Source organism: Salmo trutta, chromosome 27 (assembly GCF_901001165.1).
Source record: "Salmo trutta chromosome 27, fSalTru1.1, whole genome shotgun sequence".
In the NCBI taxonomy this organism is placed as follows: Eukaryota; Metazoa; Chordata; class Actinopteri; order Salmoniformes; family Salmonidae; genus Salmo; species Salmo trutta.
The window spans coordinates 27,281,811-27,304,886 of record NC_042983.1 but is presented as its reverse complement, the minus strand read 5'-3'; the positions used below and the strand labels follow the sequence as shown (position 1 = coordinate 27,304,886).

Below are 23,076 nucleotides of genomic sequence, written 5' to 3'. Positions count from 1 at the left end.
ATATGACAGTACAGACAGGAATCATCTCAATATGACAGTACAGACAGGAATCATCTCAATCTGAGAGTACAGACAGGAATCATCTCAATATGACAGTACAGACAGGAATCATCTCAATCTGAGAGTACAGACAGGAATCATCTCAATCTGAGAGTACAGACAGGAATCATCTCAATATGAGAGTACAGACAGGAATCATCTCAATCTGAGAGTACAGACAGGAATCATCTCAATCTGAGAGTACAGACAGGAATCATCTCAATATGAGAGTACAGACAGGAATCATCTCAATATGAGAGTACAGACAGGAATCATCTCAATCTGAGAGTACAGACAAGAATCATCTCAATCTGAGAGTACAGACAGGAATCATCTCAATCTGAGAGTACAGACAGGAATCATCTCAATCTGAGAGTACAGACAGGAATCATCTCAATCTGAGAGTACAGACAGGAATCATCTCAATCTCAGAGTACAGACAGGAATCATCTCAATCTGAGAGTACAGACAGGAATCATCTCAATCTGAGAGTACAGACAGGAATCATCTCAATCTGTGAGTACAGACAGGAATCATCTCAATCTGAGAGTACAGACAGGAATCATCTCAATCTGAGAGTACAGACAGGAATCATCTCAATATGACAGTACAGACAGGAATCATCTCAATATGTGAGTACAGACAGAAATCATCTCAATATTGGAGTACAGACAGGAATCATCTCAATCTGGGAGTACAGACACTAATCATGCCAGAATTCTCTCAGTATTAACTCAATCTGGGAGAACAGACCAGAATCATCTCAATCTGGGAGAACAGACCAGAATCATCTCAGTATCAACTCAATCTGGGAGAACAGACCAGAATCATCTCAATCTGGGAGAACAGACCAGAATCATCTCAGTATCAACTCAATCTGGGAGAATAGACCAGAATCATCTCAGTATTAACTCAATCTGGGAGAACAGACCAGAATCATCTCAATCTGGGAGAACAGACCAGAATCAGAATGATATTTGAGTATTATCTATTGCCTGTGACTCTAACATCAAACGTTGCATAATTAACAAAATCACTACTGTATTGATTAAGTTCCTGCAGAGGACATTAATGATCATATACACATATGTTTGTTATGCAAATGTTTCATATAATTAGCAGAAGAGTTGGATTAATTCAGAGGACATTGATGTTCATCACATTTAATGACAGAATTATATTATTGCAGACTGGCTGACTGCAGACTATTAATATAGAGCAAACACTTTTGCCATTGACAAAAAACATGGACTCTAAAATCAGCATTGTAGTGATGAGTTTGGGAGAACACTGGGGATGTCATTTTGGGTGAGGCCTTTAAAATATGACAGGTAACCAAATGGATGAAGGCAGGATTAATTAACTCTCTCTCAAGATGGGGAAAAGCTGAGGAACGCAATAGCAAAGCCTGGCTAGAGCTCCCAAATCCCACTCATCTCTCAATTAGTTCCTTCACATCCAGAAAACAAGGGATGGGAGGAGGAGTAGAGGGGAGGGCAGAGATGGGGAGGAACGGGAGAAGAGAGGGGGGAAAAGGGTCAGGAGGGAAAAGGAAGAGAAAAAAAAGATTGGATGAACATGGAAAAGGATGGTGAAATGTGGAATAAATGGGATTTTAATCACATAAAAGATGGCTTGGAGACGTTCCATGGATGAAAGGGGGAATGGGGTGGGAGAAGAGAATGAGGGAGAGAGAGAGGAGAGAGGAGGGAGGGATGATGGGATGGTAAAAGGCGTGGGAGGCAGACAGGGATAGATAGAAGACTAATTTATTCAGCAACTGCAGCTCCACACCCACTAGGTGATGGAAGAGGAGACGTATCAAAAACATGAAGGTGAATAGCATTGTTTATAACATGTAGGCTATGGCATGACAGGGGAGTTGGCTAAAACATAAAGCTGGCTAAAACATAGAATACATAGCAGGTTCTTTAATAACAAAACACATTTTTATTCACTCCTTCTACTGTATCCTCCCAATTCACTCTCTCTCTTGCACACACACACACACACACACACACACACACACACACACACACACACACACACACACACACACACACACACACACACACACACACACACGGATGTTATGACTTGTAACGGCAATTATGTTGACAAGGTGAGAAATGGTTTACTACTAAACAGTTGTGTGGGAAAACTCACCTTAAGCATCAGCTGACCATTCTGTTTAGAACTGCAGACAACATACACACAAACATACACACGCGCACACACACACACAGTGTGTCAGGCCATGCACATTTAAAACAAAGAACCAACAAGGAACTTAATACTCAAACAGCTTATCTAGTCTCACATCCAAACAAACTAAGTTTCCTACACACAAGCCCTTTAAAGTTGGGCATTAACATAAGACACACACACACACACATACGTACACATACATACACAGTGTTTTCACCCTTGAAGGTTGGGTACAGTGTGAAACACACACAGACAAACAAACACACCCTTTCAAGTCCATAGGCATAACAGCAGATCTGCTAGCCCTTCTGCAGTGCCTCCATTCCCTCACCATGTGTGTGCGACGGTGAACCTCCTTTTTTTGTGGTTGCTGTTGTTGATCATCATGCGGCGGAGCAGGCGTGGAGAGTTCCGGGGGGAGAGGCGGGGGGAGATGGAGGACGGTGAACGGCGGTGGCCCCGGGTCCTCTCTGGCTGAAGCAGATTCTCTCTCAGTATTTTCACCAGGTCCTCGTTCAGACCGATATGTTTAGCCATGGGGGGCACTGCCAGGGTGTCAACCCCCACCCCTATGCCAACCCCCACCCCAACGCCAGCCTGCTGGGCCATACCCGCCCCGGGTACACCACCACCACCACCAGAAACAGCCGAATTCAGTATACGACCGTCAGTCAACCCGGACGACCGTGTGCCACAGTCCACAAGCACTGGAGACCGTTGAAAACAGTCAGTAACAGTCTGGAACAGCTAGTGACCATCCACAGCAGTCTGCTAAAATGTCTAAAGCTAAACAACCAGGCAAATCTCCAATCCAAAATATCCTTCCCCTAGTCCACTTTTAGTTTTTTTTTACTGAACCAATTTTTTTTTATTTCCTCTAAAAAGAAAAGGAAAAAAAGAATAGAATCCTCACTTTTTTTCTGTCTCTCTCTTCCTCCAGCTGACGGATGGATGGGTGCATTCAGGTCGCTTCTGTTCTTCTGCTGGAGAGCACTGAGAGGTGCTGCTAAGAAGGCGTGACAGAGAGAAAGAAGGAGGGATGGGGAGAGGAGAGTGAAGGGGGGTTCCTTCTTTTCCAGTTGTCTTTCCCAGCTTTAGCCAGCCCGGTACGCTACGGCCCTGTAAGCCAGATTCAGCCTGGTCCAATGCAGCCCAGTCTGGTCCGGCTCGATACGACAAAGCCCTGTAGAACAGTTGGGTACAGCCCAGTCCAGTATGGTGCAGACCTAGTCCAGTGCAGTAACTCAGTCCAGTCCAGTATGGTGCAGACCTAATCCAGTGCAGTCCAGTCGGGTAAGCCAGTCCAGTTGAGTCCAGTGCAACAGCCCAATCTAGCCCTACTCTGCCTCCCTCCGGTGCCTTGCAGAGCCTGGTGTAGACTGATGTCTGCAGGCTGTCTGTGTGCTAATAATCCAGCAGAGCGGAGTGGAGCAGCGCGGCGCAGTGCAGCGCGGCACGTCAGAGCCCAGTACAGCACTACCACTGTTACAGCTCTCCTTTCCCCTCATCTCTCCCTAAACTCCGCATTGGCAGCCTAGGAACTTCTGCTCCGACGCAGGGGGAGGGTGTGCGAGACCAAGAGTAGGAACATGATCAGAACGAGTAGAGGTTGCATGTGTATAGTGTGTGTGTAAAATATGATCAGGGAGGAGAAAAGAGAATGCGTGATTGAGTGAGAGAAAGACAGAGACAAAGAAGACAGAACGAGCAAGTGTCTGTGTTATGACGTTTGTCTGGCAGAATGTGGGGAAGACTGTGTACACAGAATACATATGTATGGGTGTATGCACATGAGTGAAAGCTATGTCAGCTGTTAAATCCACTGCAAATAAAATAAAATAAAACTTTATTTGTCACATGCGCCGAATACAAGTGTAGACCTTACCGTGAAATGCTTACTTACAAGCCCTTAACCAACAGTGCAGTAAAAATATAACAATAACCAGGCTATGTACCGGGGGTACCGGTACCGAGTCAGTGTGCAGGGATACAGGTTAGAGGTAATTTGTACATGTAGGTAGGGGTGAAGTGACTATGCATAGATAATAAACAGCAAGTAGCAGCAGTGTAAAAACAAAGGTAGTGGGGGAGGGGGGGTCAACGTAATAGTCCGGTGGCCATTTGATTATTTGTTCAACAGTCTTGTGGCTTGGGGGTAGAAGCTGTTAAGGAGCCTTTTGGACCTAGACTTGGTGCTCCGGTACCGCTTGCCGTGCGGTAGCAGAGAAAACAGTCTATGACTTGGGTGACTGGAGTCTCTGACAATTTTATGGGCTTTCTTCTGACACCGCCTATTATATAGGTCCTGGATGGCAGGAAGCTTGGCCCCAGTGATGTACTGGGCCATTCTCACTACCCTCTGTAGCGCCTTACGGTCAGATGCCCAGCAGTTGGCATATCAGGCGGTCATGCAACTGGTCGGGATGCTCTCGATGGTGCAGCTGTAGAACTTTTTGAGGATCTGGAGTCCCATGCCAAATCTTTTCAATCTTCTGAGGGGGAAAAGGTTTTGTCGTGCCCTCTTCACGACTGTCTTGGTGTGTTTGGACTATGATAGATTGTTGGTGATGTGGACACCAAGGAACTTGAAACTCTCGACCCGCTCCACTACAGCCCGTTGATGTTAATGCGGGCCTGTTCGGCCCGCCTTTTCCTGTAGTCCACAATCAGCTCCTTTGTCTTGCTGCCTGTACTGTACTGTACTGTCTGTACTGACGGCAATAATAGCTTTCCGGTTGTGTCAAGAACGTCAACGCTGCTGGGTTTCCCATATATATCAAAAAATGGTCCACCACCCAAAGGACATCCGGCCAACTTGACACAACTCTGGGAGTCGATATGGGCCAGCATCCCTGTGGAACACTTTCGACACCTTGTAGAGTCCATGTCCTGACGAATTGAGGCTGTTCTGAAGGCAAAAGGGGGTGCAATTCAATATTAGGAAGGTGTTCCTAATGTTTTGTACACTCAGTGTATGTATGTGTGCAAACAGAGAAATGAGAGTGAAAGGAGTAGGTTATTCCTGGATAACTTGTTAGCTGGTGCAGCAGACAGAACTAAAAGCACACATTAGTTATTGAGTAACCATTGAGTAACCATTGAGTAACGCTCAGCCCACTAAAAGCAGAACACACTAATTAGTGAATCAGGACCAGAGCGACAGGCTGGCTGGTCTATGCCCCTTTTAAACAATACAGAATAAAGGGCAGAGACAACCCTTGTTGGTTCTCAGATGACCTAGCAGAAATCAAGGAAACAGAATGCTGTGTGGGCTACAGCGAGAAGCTCTGATTCAGCTGATGATTGGATGGCTTTTAATGCCTTCGGAATCAGGGTGTGGCTATGACTGACAGCTGAAAGCAGACCACTACCTCAAATCTACTGCTGACCATTTGAATAATCCTTCCACATTTTGGCAAGTAGTGAAAGGTTTAGAGTACAAAACAAAACGCACAGCTCTCTAAACAACTGCTGGTTGCCTCACAGCTGGTAACTATTTTAAGCAACTTTTGCTTTATGCAGGCGGATTATTTGATAGGGTTAAAGGTCAACATGAGCTCACTGTGAAATGACCTGACACTCCCGAGCACTCCTTCACCAGGTTCTCCTTCTCGCCCTTCTCTGTCTCAGAGCTGCGTAGAGCCCTGAAAGCAATTGATGTAAAAAAAGGTCCAGTGGCACTGATGATCTAGACCCCCAACTACCACAATTAGAGGCAGACATCATTGATCCCCCTTTAATATGCATCTTTAACCTCACCCTAGAATGTAATGAGGTTGTGGAAATCAGGATTTGTCCTAACTCTTTTGAAAGCAGGTGATCCCCCTCTACTGAATAACTATCGGCCCATATCTAAGTTGTCTATTCTGGCAAAGGTATTGGAGTTCCTTGTCAATGAACAGCTTATGGCTGAGTGGTATGCGATGAGGTTTCTGGTCTGGCCACAGAACTGTCACAGCAACTTTGGAGGTTTTAAATGATGTTCACTGTGCCATGGACAGGAAGCAGCATTGTGTATCTGTATTTATAGACTTGGTGTTTGACACTGTGGACCATACTGCCTTGGTACAGAGACTGAAGTGTGCTGGGAATACTGGTCATGCTCTGGAGTGGTTTGTGAACTACCTGTCAAATCGAACTCATTGTGTTAAGGCAGATGGTAGTATATTGGACACCTTTTAACATTATTCAAAAATAATCTGTACGATTTCAAACTTGTTCTCAATTCCTCTAAAACAAAATGCATGATATTTTCCAATACTAAACAATATGGAAACCATGTAATCACTACCTTGGAAGGACATTCTATAGAGCAAATCAAAACGTATAAATATCAGGGAGTTTGGGTGGATAAGAAGTTTAGCCTCACCACCCATGTAAAGAACTTTGTCAGGAAACTCAAGCTGCATTTTGGGATTGATTACCAGCACAAAGCTTGTGTTTCCATTGCCTCCAGAAAATAGTTGATTCATTGTACTTTTCACTCTGTATTGGACTATAATTTATGTACAAGCCTCAAGCTCTACACTGAAGGCTCTTGACTCTGTGTATCATGCAGTCCTTCGTTTTTGTCACCAATCAGAGACGTCCATCTCAACATTGTGATATCTACAATGCTGTCAGGTGGACATTACTTGCAACATGCAGGCTCAAACACTGGTACATTGCTATTTAGAAGGCCATTTCAGGAAAACGGCCATTTTAACTATCCTCTCTCCTAGCTCGAACTGAAAACACATACAAGCTCAGATCTCTATCTTGTTTTATTAAGAGTCGGAAAAATTAGAACCAAGCATTTTATTTTACCTTATTTACCAGGTAAGTTGACTGAGAACGCCATTTAATTTACAGCAACGACCTGGGGAATAGTTACAGGGAAGAGGAGGGTGGATGAATGAGCATATTGGAAGCGAAGGTTGATGTGGTGGCCATGATGGTACAAGGACCAAATTGGGAATTTAGCCAGGACACCAGGGTTAGCACCCCTACTCTTACGATAAGTGTCATGGGATCTTTAATTGACTACAGAGTCAGGACACCAGTTTACGTCTGAAAGACGGCACCCCTACACAGGGAAATGTCCCTATTTCACTGCCCTGGGGCATTGAGATCCCAAAAAAATTACCAGAGGAAAAGGTGCCTCCTACTGGCCCTCCAACACCACTTCCAGCAGCATATGGTGTCAGATCCAGGGACCGACCAGGACCAACCCTGCTTAGCTTCAGTGGGAAGTCAGCAGTGGGATGCAGGGTGGTCCTTTCATTACACAACCCCCTGGTCTTGAATTCCCTCCAAGCCCACCTAAAACCCCAGGACCTGGTCTCCCTGGAAGAGTTCAAAGGACAAATAGATGAACAGGTTGTTGAGACATGTAGTTGTTTCTAGTTGTCACCCCATGTCACTAGTTTGCATTGCCTTATGTAAGGAAGCACACTGTTTTACTTCACACACACACACAACACACATGCCTGCACACACGCACACACATCCACAGTTTGTTTGCTGTTGTATTTGTGCTGTTGCCAATGTCTTCTTGTCTGTGTTGTCTGTTTTGTCTTGCATTGTTTTTATCCCAGCCACCGTCCTAACACAGGAGGCCTTTTGCCTCTTGCCAGGCCTTCATTGTAAATATGAATTAGTTCTTAATTGACTTGCCTAGTTCAATCAAAAATGTAATGCTGGGAATGTGTGTGTGTGTGTGTGTGTGTGTGTGTAATGTTTCCACTAGGATTTTTTTCAGCAGCAGTGGCAAAGTCATCATAGGGGGTGGCGTGGTAATGGCCCTGGCAAATGCTGCAGTCTCCGACCAAATCTTTTTTAGGCCCTCCTCCTGGCCGCAGAGACAAAATGTTCTGTTTAAAAGCACATTTCCTGCAATTCTACACATTTTGCTATGGGGCCAAGATAAATAAAATCAGTTTGAAAGCAAATTTCCTCTCAGCCCCATTGTGTGCAGTTTTAAAGTAACTGTCCAGTGAAAATCGCACTTTTAAAAATGTATAATCTGTTAACTCATACCCAAATAGTGCTGAGCAGTTAGTGCTTTCTAAGGTCAGTTCAGTTTGGATCAATTATTAAAAAATAATCACAGTTTTCAACCCACAAAATTGCATTATGTGGGTTGAATTCTGTAACAACACAGTGACTGCCCATACTGCTTATCACCATAATTTATTCACATGACTTTAATAAAATATTTCAGTTGTTGTGTATATTATATTTGTTTTATTTGATGACTTTATTATTTAATTCAAAGTCATCATCTCATCTCTATAGAGCGGCTGCCTATGCTGTCAGACAAAATCACAATTTTAGTAGGTCTTCAAAGTAAATAAAGCATACTTTTATGACTGCTGAATACCAACTATCAATCACTTAGATCAGTGTTTCTCAAACTCAGTCCTCGGGACCCCAAGGGGTTCATGTTTTGGTTTTTGCCAAGCACTACACAGCTGATTCAAATAATCGAAGCTTGATTATTGAGTTGATTATTTGAATCAGCTGTGTAGTGCTAGGGCAAAAACCAAAACGTGCACCCGTTGGGGTCCTCAGGACCGAGTTTGGGAAACACTGACTTAGATCATGTGTTTTCAGTTTGAGATACCTCGCGAACCAACTGCTCTATCGCTCTAGAACACACCATCTTCTGTCTCTTTTACATAGAAGGCGTAAAAGAAACACATACCGGACAAGTAGGTGTGCAATGCATTATGGTTATTGTAGTTAATTACCAAGTTTTCTGTGCTAAATTACACTGAACAAAAATATAAACGCAACATGTAAAGTGTTGGTTGCATGTTTCATGAGCAGAATTAAAAGATCCCAGACATTTTTCATACGTACAAATTTGTTTACATCCCTGTTAGTGAGTATTTTATACTTTGTTAAGATAATCCCTCCACCAGACAGGTGTGGCATATCAACAAGCTGTTTATACAGCATGATCATTACACAGGTGCACCTTGTGCTGGGGACAATAAAAGACCACTCTAAAATGTAAAGTTTTGCCACAAAACACAATGCCACAGATGTCTCAAGTTTTGAGGTAGCGTACAATTGGCATGCTGACTGCATGGAACTCCACCAGAGCTGTTGCCAGAGAATTGAATGTAAATTTTTCTACCATAAGCCGGCTTAGAGAATTTGGCAGTACATCCAACCGGCCTCACAACCGCAGACCATATGTAACCACGCCAGCCCAGTACCTCCACATCCGGCTTCTTCACCTGCGGGATCATCAGATGGGGGTAGGGGGTGGTGCTGAGGAGTATTTCTGTCTGCAATAAAGCCCTTTTGTGAGGAAAAACTCATTCTGATTGGCTGGGCCTGGCTTCCAAGTGGGTGGGTCTATGCCCTCCCAGGCACACCCATGGCTGTGCCCCTGCCCAGTGATATGAAATCCATAGATTGGGGCATAATTCATTTATTTTACTTGACTGATTTCCTTATATGAACTGTAACTTGGCAAAATCTTTGAAATTGTTGCATGTTGCGTTTATATTTTTGTTCATTATCATTTCCTGCAATTATACTGTCACGTCCTGACCATAGTAAGTTGTTATTTTCTATGGTAGAGTAGGTCAGGGCGTGACAGGGGGTGTTTGTCTGTTTTTGTATTTCTATGTTCAGTTTCTAGTTTTGTATTTCTATGTCTTTGTATTCTATGTCTATGTATTTCTATGTTTTTGTTTGGCATGACCTCCAATTAGAAGAGGCCGGTTGTCGTTGTCTCTAATTGGAGGTCATATTTAAGTTGATGTTTGTCCCACCTGTTTTTGTGGGTGATTTATATTTTGTGAGTAGTGTTTGTTTCTCCTGCATCACGGTTTGTTGTTTTGTCCTTCAGTTTATTTTCGTATTGCATTAAGTTTCACAGTCTAAATAAATATGTGGAACTATGAACACGCTGCATTTTGGTCCGATCCTTCCGACAGCCGTGACATATACACATTTTGCCATGGCTTATGCCATGTTCTTATGCTATCTGAGTGACTCAAAGATAACAAAATCAATGGCAGCCCCATGCCATGACATTATTTGAATTTTAGATTCTCCCTGACTGTCTAGTTATTCTCAAAGATGATCTTATTTAAAAATATGTTGCTCCATTATATTTTCTACATAATTAATATTTGGTTTTAGTTGTTTAGGTTACCCTGAAAATGTTTTACCATCCAGAGGAAAAAAAAAAAAATTTTTAATATCATATTTTTGGGAGTAGCGACCAAGACTTGGCAGAGGTGGCCTGCCGCCGCTAAATAAATATAGGGGAAGCATTTTGAGTGTGTATTCAAAGTGGCTGTGTTAGTCATTCCAAATGGACCCCTTACCCCTACACTATAGATGGGTGCTTCACCAGGTGGATGTCTGATAATGAACTTGCTTTCACCTGCCCGGGGAGAAGACAAGGAGAGGAATTCTCTTCAGACTATTGAGTTTCACCCTTGTACTGATGAGCTCAACATTAAAAGAGAGCTGATGTCATCTCACATAGCTCCTAGAAAAAGGCTGTCTTAGGAATTGTGACTGCCTTAACCTTAAGCAAAGTCATCTTCAAATAGTTGTCATAAAAAATGTGAAGCTCTAATGGTGTTATACTGTAATAATGTATCCACTATGCATCTCAGTACGGCAGTATCCAGTGAAAGAGACTACACACTCCTTTTTTCCACTGATCAACATTTATAGCCTTGTTGGATATTTTGCGTAGGCTCAAAGCAATTCGCTATTCTTATGTTCTTCCATTCTTCTACAGAACCAGTTTTCCAACCATTGAGAGTGGAGAGAACAGGTAGTGAAATAGATGACTGAAGAGGCCATAGTATGAATCCATTTCTCTGACCCCATATCTACCCAGCAATGTTGAGCCTGTCCTCACTGTCCTCCACAAGCCAATCTGTATCAGCAAACCCATATCTAGTTTACTGTGTTCCTGTAGACAATAGGAACTATGGAGCGATTTCAGCGGCAACATAATTTTTGGTTGAATTCAATCATTTTGAATTTGCATTAGGTTATTGAATTTGTAATGCGCAAATTGAATCATTGGATTTATAAATGTGACTTTTATTTCATGATTTGAAACTAAATTGAATGAATATTGCATTCAGTTTTAAAATGTAATTTCTATTTAATTGAATATTCAATTTCAATATTTACAGTGGCAAGAAAAAGTATGTGAACCCTTTGGAATTACCTGGATTTCTGCATAAATTGGTCATCAAATTTGATCTGATCTTCATCTAAGTCAGAACAATAGACAAACACAGTCTGCTTCAACTAACAACACACAAAGTATTGTATTGTATTTTTATTGTTATTTTTATTGTTTATTGTCAAAAGTATGTGAACCCCTAGGCTAATGACTTCCCATAAAGCTAATTGGAGTCAGGAGTTACCTTATCTGGAGTCCAACCAATGACACAAGATTTGAGATGTTGGTCAGAGCTTCCCTGCCCTATAAAAAACACTCAAAAAATTAGAGTTTGCTATTCACAAGATGCATTGCGTGATGTGAACCATGCCTCGAACGAAAGAGATCTCAGAATAATTGTTGACTTGCATAAAGCTGGAAAGGGTTACAAAAATATCTCTAAAAGCCTTGATGTTCATCAGTCCACGGTAAGACAAATTGTCTATAAATGGAGAAAGTTCAGCACTGTTGCTACTCTACTGCAAGAACACAGTGCAGAATGCTCAATGAGGTTAAGAAGAATCCTAGAGTGTCAGCTAAAGACTAACAGAAATCTCTGTAAAAAATTGTGAAAGAGCATCTGGATGTTCCACATCGCTACTGGCAAAATATTCTGTGGACAGATTATACTAAAGTTGAGTTGTTTGGAAGGAACACACAACACTATGTGTGGAGAACAAATGGCACAGCACACCAACATCAAAATCTCATCCCAACTGTAAAGTATGGTGGAGGGAGCATCATGGTTTGGGGCTGCTTTGCTGCCTCAAGGCCTGGACAGCTTGCTATCATTGATGGAAAAATTAATTCCCAAGATATTTTGCAGGAGAATGTAAGGCTCTCTGTCCGCTAATTGAAGCTCAACAGTAGTTGGGTGATGCAACAGGACAACGACCCAAAACACAGAAGTAAATAAACAAAATAATGGCACCAACAGAAGAAAATACGGCTTCTGGAATGGCTCAGTCAGAGTCCTGACCTCAACCCGATTTGAGATGCTGTGGCATGACCTTGAGAGCGGTTCACACCAGACATCCCAAGAATATTGCTGAACTGAAACAGTTTTGTAAAGAGAAATTGTCCAAAATTCCTCCAGACCGTTATGCAGCTCTGATCCGCAACTACAGAAACATTTTGGTTGAAGTTATTGCTGCCAAAGGAGGATCAACCAGATATAAATCCAAGGGTTCACATACTTTTCCCACCCTGCACTGTGAATGTTTACACGGTGTGTTCAATAAAGACATGAAAACGTCTAATTGTTTGTTTGTTATTAGTTTAAGCAGACTGTGTTTGTCTATTGTTGTGACTTAGATGAAGATCAGATCAAATGTGATGACCAATTTATGCAGAAATCCAGGCAATTCCAAAAAGCTCACATACTTTTTCTTGCCACTGTATATATTGAGTTTCAATATGGTAGATACTGCATTAATTGTCTGTGTATCTTGTTTACAAACTATAATTTCAAGTTGATCAAAGTTGAATATATTCAACTTCTCAGATGGATTCAGATTCAGTTTCCAAATTCAGTCCTCTAAATTCAGATTCAAAACCAGAGACAACATCCTGGTACTTTGCCAGCCAGAAAAGGTAGAGGAGTACAGATCAAATCAAACACAATCAAATTTTATTGGTCACATACACATGTCTAGCAGATGTTAATGCAAGTGTAGCGAAATGCTTTTGCTTCTAGTTCCGACTATGCAGTAATATCTAACAAGTAATCTAACATTCACAACAACTACCTTATACACACAAATACACAGAAATGTAAAGGGATGTGTAATGAATACTCAGGGAGAAAATGGTGTAGATTCACGCGCAGAGTGCGGCAGATGTTTATTAAGCCTTCGCAGTAGGCAGGAATCGTGGTCACAGACAGGCAATAGTCAAACACAGACAGGCAATAGTCAAACACAGACAGGCAATAGTCAAACACAGACAGGCAATAGTCAACACAGGTAGGCAGTCAAAAACAAACAATACCTCACAACCATACAAACAGAAAGAACGGAACTAAATAGGGAGGTGATGAGACCAGGTGAGAAACGAACACTGGTGAAATCAATGAACAAAAATGAAAGACAGGGCTACGTTCCAGAACACAAATAAACAGGGCTACATTCAAGAACACAAAGAAACAGGGCTACGTTCAAGAACACAAAGAAACAGGGCTACGTTCAAGAACACCAAGAAAAATAACACAAGGTTGACTAAGAAAAGAAAAGCAGAACCTTACAGGATGAATAGGATATGCACATATAAATATGGATGGCGTGCGGCATAGGGAAGATGCAGTAGATGGTATAGAATACAGTATATACATATTTACCATCTCTGTGATAAATATAAGCTTCTGCCGGTTTCTGAAGCCAATGTGACATGTTTCATTTTTTTATTTTTATAAATTGGGCTCTAGCATTTGAACCAATAAACTATTATGACCTCGTTCTGGAAAGCTAACAGGGTGACCACACCGCTCACGTCGCAAAATACATTTAGAAATCTATGTTATTCAATTATTGCGCGCGCCAATGAGCGTCTGCGTTGTCAAGGGCTAAAATAGAAATCAGTTCTATTTCTGACGCAGATCGCGCTGCAAGTCCTGCCTCTCTCATTTCCTCATTGGTTTATAGAAGCAGGTACCCACGTGCCATCTGCTCATTGGTCATACCCACGTGGGTGACTGAAAGAAGAACGAGGTCAGTGGCGGTAATGCACCTAATTCATGAAAGTTGCCAATCGCAATATAAAGTCAAGAGAAGAAAAAGCCTGTAAGGAAGAGAGATGACTAGAAACGATTCGGTTGACCGTTTTATGCGTGGATTAATTGGCGGAGTAGAAGACCTTGTGCATTTCAGGTAAAATAACAACTCAATGTTTATATCCTAGGACAAATTAGCTAGCAACAGCAAGCTAGCTAAATAGGACAAATTAGCTAGCAAGTGCAAACTAACTGGCTAAATTTCCATAAATGTTTATTGCTTTTCGACCTGTCCCCAAATTAATATAAATTGTTTCAGAGTTTGTTTTGATATTTTAACCTGCGTGTCGTGATCGCGTTTGGTGTAGGGGGACAAAATAAATGTATGCACGATGGCGCATGCGCACAGCCGGTTTGGGTTCCGTGTATGACTTTCTGGAACATGCCTGGAGTTCCTCTCTATGATGATGATCACAGCCTGTGCAGGACACGTTAGAAGGGAGTGTCACAGAAACCACAATTTGGCCTCCAAAAGAATATAGTTGAAAAACCCTGCGTTTGATTCTATCTGTTCTCCTTTACCTTTCCTGGTTGAAAAAGTACCAGGATGTTGTCTCTGGTTTTGAATCTGAATTTCGAAAATTGAATCTGAATCAGTGGCGACCCGTCATTAAGGGGTAGTGGGGTAGTACCAGTCAAAAGTTTGGACACACCTACTCATTCAAGGGTTTTTCTTTATTTTTACTATTTTCTGCATTATAGAATAATAGTGAAGACATCAAAACTATGAAATAACACATATGGAATCATGTAGTAACCAAAAAAGTGTTCAACAAATCAAAATATCAAAATATAATCCCAGTTGTCTTGAAAGCACCATAAATCCAGAGAATGCCAGACCTTGATGACAAAATTTGCCCAAAAGATGGACCGCCGTGCAACCAGCACAAGACGAGTCCAAAATAAGTTTAGTATGCTGCTGCATAAATTATGTAATATGCCAGGAAGATATGTATACTGTAGCTAAGAAAGTAATACTAAGTGAAGTAAGCTGTTAGTAGCCCATGTGCCTCACCCTAATAATTTGGTCCCTTTCCCCTCATAACTTAGCCCACTGTTCTGACTTGGTGGTGCACATGTAGCCTATAGCCTGTTTTAGAGAAATGTCATCACTGAATATTGTAAGAGCTTTCATTGTCTGCTTATATGCCCCCTTTATTTATCCTCCGGTTCTGACGTGTACAGGGAGAATACTGTAAGAACGGTCTTTGTTCTGAATTATGTCGCTGTACATTTCAAAAGTGCTGAACAAATAATTATATTGACTACGTCTGTCCTAGCTCGCTCATTAATGTATTAATCGAAATTACGGATTGCCTCTTATCTGCTCATCGTTCCCTTATGCCATAGTTTGTACATCTCAATTGTCAGTATAAACCACATTTGTTTAAGCAAGACAGCCATATCAGCTATGTTTCTTTTTAAAAGGCAGTAAATGAGGCTGAATGAACTGTTTTGCTGCCAGACAAGGCTCTGCTGAGAGCCAGGTGTAGCGGGGTCAGAATACACTCCATGGTGCTGAAAAGAAAGTTCTGCTGTTGGGACAGCGTTATGTAGGCCCTAACAGTTTGTGGGCACCATTTGTCACCGTTATAGTGCAATTAATGTATTGTTTAGTGTTGTGTTGATGCTTTGATGTCATGCATAAAAAAATATTTTGGGGAATTTGCCCCACCAAGATTTACATGCTAAAATCGGCACTGATCTGAATGCATCTGAGAAGTTTAATATATTAAACTTTGATAAACTTGAAATGATGGTTTGTAAACTTGATACGCAGACAATGAATGCAATATCTACCATATTGAAACTGAATTTATAAATATTGATATTAAATATTAAATTACATTTTAATTGAATTTGAAAACGGAATGCAATATTCATTCGCTCCAGTTTCAAATCATGAAATACAAGTAACATTTATGAATTCAATGATTAAATGTGTGCATTACAAATGCCAAAAATAATGCCAAAACAACATCCTAATACAAATTCATGAACACAGTAGGAACACTGGCATTTATAAAGTCTTACAGCAACCTCTTGGATCTGGGAAAGAACAACTGGATTCATCTTTAACCTTGCGATTGAGACTAGCTGCTATGTGTATCATGAGTATACTAAGATGTTGTGAGAAGAAAAATAATATCCACCACTCTTTCAATGCTCAGAGCGTTTCATCCAGCATCTTTTCAACCACATCTCTTGGAGCATGGTGTGTACACAGTGTGTGGGTATTTCTCATGTGATATTCTATATGCCCTCTACTTCTGTGGATGTGTAAACTGTACTGTTTATCAAAGCGAGGAGAACACAGTATTCAACCTCTCATCTACCTCTTCACTGTACTTAGGTGTGCGGCGTTGCGTCCATCCTCCTCTTACAGGCTATTTACAGAGAGAAATGACTCAGGGAAAGGCAGATACACTCCGAAGATAACAGGAAATGACATAATCACTTTCAGTCTAGAACACCAGTGGTGTATCACTGACTATGTTTTATGCAGATCAGGGCAGTTTATTATACAGGTCAGAATTAGCAAGGCAGGATTGTCTACGAAAAGGATTTCAATTATGAAAGCACACTGATATGTTAAGATCTGCAGGAAATGTCTTGTGTAGTCAGTACTGTACACTCATCTTCCATCTCTATCTCCTCTCCTCCTCCTTATGATAACCCCGTAATCATGACTTTCATCAACATCAGCATTGCAACCACTATCATCATTATCATCGTCATCTTCCTCAACACTGTAACTCAGGTTTGCGGATATCCGTGAGAGTCTATACAGCCACCACCTTCGGGCCAAACAGTGTCATTACAACAGACCAACAGACATCACGACTGGGAAAGGGTTTTAAAGAGACAATCAACAGTAGAAACAGTAAAAAAAGCCTCCCCGCCCATTTATGTAAAAAGCTGAGGTATGGGGCATGAGATATTTAACCACGCTCAAATTCAAGGAATGACGGTTTTGACGCTGTTTTGAGGCTGTTTGTTTACATTTACTTTGTTTACAAACATCGGAGTGAAACAAGCATGTATTTTGGGTTATGATGGGGTACGACAGCTGAACTAAGTTCATGATGCATTCATAAGTTATATTCTTCTAGAATCAATGGGTACATATCATACATTTTTAAGTCCAAAAATGGATGTAGCAACAGCTGATTGCCCCTTTAAAGCTACAGTAGTCTGTCAGTCAGCTAGGTAGCGGTACACTGCAGCCTCAGTTGAATTTGATTAATGATCATTCATCACCCAGTGTTCTGAACAACAGTTTTCAGTTAACTAATGTTGATGAATGGGAAGCAATGGTTGTTTTAACTATAGCCTGTGGTCTATCAATACTGCATTGTGTTTGCACCCTTACAGAAAAAACAAATGATGTCATGTGGAAAATCACATGTTTTTGGAATACTTCACATGTGATCATGTTTTCACGTGTAGTTTCATGTTGTTGCTTTACATGTTGTCACATTAACTTCACATAAGATCACATGAAAACATGTGTTTTTGGAACACTTCACATGTGAAATTCATATGATTTTTCCTTAAGGGCAGAACCCACTCTCTACTTGTCTCTCCACTCCCTTCTGTCTATTTCTCTCTATCTTCCTCTTTATCTCTCTCCCTTCTTCCTCCCTCTCTCTATTCTATATTGCCCTCTCTCTCTCTCCATTTCTCTTTTCCCATCTCTCTCTCCCCTCCCCCCTGCCTGAATGACGTCTGGTTGTATTTCACCCTCGTTACCAGGGGCAACCTGGATGGAAGGAGACAAGTGGATGTGTGGAAAGAAAGAACTGGCTAAGGGCTTGAGACACAAAAGGGGAATGAAAAGAGACAAATCTGCAGGACTCACAACTCCCTGCTCAGAAACACACACACACACACACACACACACACACACACACACACACACACACACACACACACACACTCACACACACTCTCTCTCTCTCGCTTCTGTCTTCCAGCCATTCTCTCTCTTTCTTGTTCCCTTTCTCTTTCTCTCCTTTCACCACACACATACAGACAGAGACACATATACACAAAGTGCCATATCCAAGAACATAGCCTCTATGATATGGAAATATTATGAATCCAGGATACAGCACACAGTGATGGGAGACTCAGTAAATGGCTGCTTGGCATGTGCATGCTGCTCTCTGCTGGTTACTTTACAGTACAGTATCTTGAAGTGTGAATTCATTTTCTTGGACAGAGATGAGGGTTCTTATGAAAGCTTGTTTCGGTCACACAAAAAGACTATCAGGTAAAGACATAGCTCATCATTTAGAGAATTCAACATAATGTATTAGCCTGGAAGTAAGTACTAGTCCTCTGTCCCGAGGCTAGTATGGGGAAGTTTATTGTCCAATATAATGGGGAGATACTAAATTATCTTAGGGAGTCTAGCAGAGTGAAAGGTAGAGATTCTTCTGATTTATAATTCTTTATACAACGCTAGACATGAAGAGGAAGCTTCATTCAAATAGTGAGAGAGAACCAAGGTGGAGAGAGAATCAGACTGTTGGAATCCAAGCCTCTGTCTCCCTTATGTGGATATCTTCTAAACTGCTTCCCAGCAGAATCCAAACCATGACCCACAACATGAAACAGAAGGTTCCGACAGAATAGTAGTGTCATGACGTTGGCCTGTGGGTAAGGTTTATGACCCCCCCCCATAAATACCTTTCTCCCTTCCCCTTTCTCTCTGACACTACTGAAGGACTGTTGAATAGCCTTTGTTAAATATAGAGAGTCTGGGAACATCAAACAAATGGGGAAAAGGAACCATATTTTGGTAATAGAACCAGTTGGAAATATGCTTTGGAACGTAATGAGTATGGATGTCAGTTCGGTTGTCATCTGAGACATTATGACTGATGACAAGACGACATAAACTGTACCTGGGAAAGTCTACACCCTCTAGTTATCAGAGTCACATGGAATTGTTAAGCAATTGAAATGTTTGATATTGAAATTGTTTGTTAGGAGATTAAATGTAATTTTAGCTTCCAATTGAGAGAATTGGGTTTTCGTAAGGAAAGTGCCCTGCTTGATCAATGGCCTGCCCCTGTGAAGAGACAGGGGTTATAAACGATGAAACACACCCTTCTCCCCTCGCCACTATATAAGACAAGGACACAATGTAACTGGGGTTCCACTACGTGAGGTCTGCAGCCTCTGCGTTAAAAGGACACACATGTCAGGCACAGTACTAAGCCAACCTCGGCGTGAGCATTGGTTGTGAATGGTATGAACTTTGAACGCTTATTCACTACAGAAGTGATACTTCCTAGCCGTTGAGTTAGCAGCGGCCTCTGTAGACGTGGGCTAGGAAAGGACGGACGACGGATCCAGTCTAACACACGACGAAGATACCACCACGTATCCAATTTACCACCAGAGACAATCTTTCAAGGACAGGAAGATCTGTTGGCCAACCCGGCCAGCATCTACGACCAACCTACCGAAGCACAGCTCAGAGTAAATATTTATTGCATTTTCCTTTTCCAAATGGGTGGTCATTTAGAATGCATACGATAATGTATTTACGATAGCATAGCTGCTGTTTCTTTTGTTCCTCAGTCAACCCGCTCTTTCATTCAAGCCCAACCCCCTTTCTTTGTGTAACAAGCCGCCATGTCGGCTCCGTCCACCAGGGACGTTTTCTGATGACATAATTTGTATTCTGTGTATATGTAATTCTGTGTGATTAGTTTAGGTATTTGGTAAATAAATAATTAAACCCAATTTTGTATTGCTGATTCAACTTGTTAGCCAGGGTTTGTGAAGATAACCAAGAATTGACAACTTTCATTATGAGACTGAAAATAAGGTGACGATTAATATTGACTGCTATCGATGTAAAATAATACTACGTTTTTAAGAGTTTATTCGGAAGATAACGGCTCTATAAACACTCTTACGTGGTGCCACGGCTTTCTAGTTAATTACATTTACATGACTAGCTCAATAAGGTAATATTAATTACAGAGAAAGAATTTTATAGGATAGCATGTCATATCACTTAATCTGGCATAGCCAAAGACACGACAGTAGACTGTAGCTATGATACATAATGCAAGCATGCTACATTTGTTTGAAAGAGAAGAATCAGCACTCAATGAAAGTTGTCTTTACATATTGAATTCAAATAGTTGCAACCTGCCACAACCCCAAACTAAGGAGAGAATGAATTTGCTGATAACTTTTGGGGTTATGTGATAACTGGCTGATATGTCATAATACACAGAATAAAGCCACTAAACAAATGTTTATCTTTACACTTTACACAGCATACAATATACAGTACCAGTCAAAAGTTTGGACACACCTACTCATTCAAGGGTTTTTCTTTATTTTTACTATTTTATACATTGTAGAATAATAGTGAATACATCAAAACTATTAAATAACACATATGGAATCATGTAGTAAACAAACAAGTGTTAAACAAATCAAAATATATTATATATTTGAGATTCTTCAAAGGTGCCACCCTTTGCCTTGATGACAGCTTTGCACACTCTTGGCATTCTCTCAACCAGCTTCATGAGGTAGTCACCTGGAATGCATTTCAATTAACAGGTGTGCCTTGTTAAAAGTACATTTATGGAATCTCAAATAGAAAACATATTTTGATTTGTTTAACACTTTTTTGGTTACTACATGATTCTTCCATATATGTTATTTCATAGTTTTGCTGTCTTCACTATTATTCTCTAATGTAGAAAATAGTAAAAATAAACAAAAACCCTGGAATGAGTAGGTGTGTCCAAACTTTTGACTGGTACTGTATATCATAAAGCGTACATCATAAAACTCAAATTAGAGTACGTACAAATGATCATTTGACCAATAGAGGGCAGGCTTTGCTCAGAAACTACTCGAACCTCCACATAGAAACAGCGCTCTTCTTTTGCATCAAATTCTCATTGGAGGCATAGTATTATAAACTTTCAACAGCCACTGTGTCTGACCACAAGACAGCCAATGAGTCTAGCACATAAGGTTACTGGTATTGAGACTCTCATGTAAAGTATGATAGGACATGTGATCATGTTTACACTATCAAATCAGCTTTAAAATCTGACTGAACATTCACTCAACACCGCGGGGTTAACAAAACCTCAGGTTTTCCAAGATATCAAACAGCACTTAAAAGCTTCTTCTAACAACACAAGAGAAAACACTCTCAGAGGTGCAAAAAGTTATGGGCAGAGTCAGAAAGATGGCTGTCAGAAGTATTACAATGTTAACTTACTTTTAATCTGTTTAACTGCATATTTCAAGACATGGCATATGAGGATGCAGTGAGATACCCGATGGGTTGGACGATACTTTTCTCGTCAATCATCTTGAAAAAACATACTTTCAAAATTAGAAATCAACCAATCCTCCATCGTTAACACAATGGAAAGGTCAAATGCTTTATTATCTAAATGTTGAAAGTGCGTGGGCAACGGAGAGAAACAAAACAGCGCAGTTTGAGGCCATGTGGAGGAGAGTGATGCGGGCGCTGGAGATGGGGGTGTGAGCAGGCGGGTCTGGGCAGGGTGATGTTGTGGATGTTTGTGTGCCTCTGCATGTTGTCGTTTGTATGTGGATGTTTTGTACTGTAAAAAAATGTAGGAAAAAAAATCATAAAAAAAAAAGTAGATAGCAGAAGTGGCCTATTTTACCTGTCCTTCCTTGTGTTGCACTGAGTGGTTGTGTGTCTAATACTATGAAGGCTGACAGTTGTCTCTTTTCACTATTTTTACAGTTTAACATTGAAGGGGCGTTCGCTGCAGGTGACTCACCACACTGATATAAAATGAGTGTTTGGCTGGCAGCAGAGAAAAGTCCACTGTAATAAAAACATACTGTTAGGTAATAATGTCTGGAGGCTGTGAGTTCTCAACTATTCCCTGACTCTATGAGCAATCAAATATTCATGTCTTCTTCTGACTGAATGTAGAATTCTACCTTTCTTCTAGTGATGGAAATGACAGCACCATCAACAGGAATATTTAGATGGTCCCAGTCTGCATTCCACTTTGAATAGACGATTCGTTTGTCTTTACATAGCCCCCAAACTACAACTACACAGAGACAACTGTTCAGACAGGGTAAAACCAACCAAGCTCAGCATCTCTATAGCCAACTCCACCATATTCCCTCATCCACACAGACCTGCAGGGATAAATCAAATCAAATGTTATTTGTCACATTTTTGTATTTAACCTTTATTTTACTAGGCAAGTCAGTTAAGAACAAATTCGTATTTTACAATGATGGCCTACCCCAGCCAAACCCTCCCCTAACCCGGATGACGCTGGGACTCCCAATCACAGCCGGTTGTGATATATCCCGGGATCGAACCGGAGTCTGTAGTGAAGCCTCTAGCACTGAGATGCAGTGCCTTAGACCGCTGCACCACTCGCGAGCCCTAAAATATGTTGAATACAACAGGTGTAGACCTTACCGTGAAATGCTTACTTACAAGCCCTTAACTAACAATGCAGTTTTTAGAAAATACCTAAAAAAATTAAGAGATAAGAAAAACAAATAACTAAGGAGCAGCAGTAAAATAACAATAGCAGGGCTATATACAGGGAGTACCCATAATGTGCGGGGCACCGGTGTCGAGGTAATTGAGGTAATTATGTACATGTAGGTATAGTTATTAAAGTGGCTATACATAGATAACAGAGAGTAGCAGCAGCATGGTGGGGGGGGCGCAAATAGTCTGTTTAGAAGTTGTTTAGAAGCCTCTTGGACCTAGACTTGGCGCTCCAGTACTGCTTGCCGTGCGGTAGCAGAGAGAACAGTCTATGACTAGAGTGGCAGTAGCCTTTGACAATTTTTAGGGCCTTCC

The 23,076-nt window shown here is 41.2% G+C and overlaps 1 protein-coding gene across 3 annotated transcripts in view; it reads right to left on the bottom strand.

Annotated features, from left to right (window-relative positions):
- The window catches only part of LOC115164789 (cAMP-specific 3',5'-cyclic phosphodiesterase 4D), a 167,881-nt gene extending 164,777 nt beyond the window's left edge, over positions 1-3,104 (bottom strand). The window contains exon 1 of one of the 3 annotated variants that reach the window (XM_029717603.1): positions 2,579-3,104. In XM_029717603.1, coding sequence (XP_029573463.1) covers positions 2,579-2,856 — 278 coding nt within the window. In that variant the 5' untranslated portion in view covers positions 2,857-3,104. The remainder of the gene's footprint in view (positions 1-2,578) is intronic. The other 2 variants (XM_029717604.1, XM_029717598.1) reach the window with 2 other exon arrangements.
- Between the last annotated feature and the right edge of the window lie 19,972 nt (positions 3,105-23,076).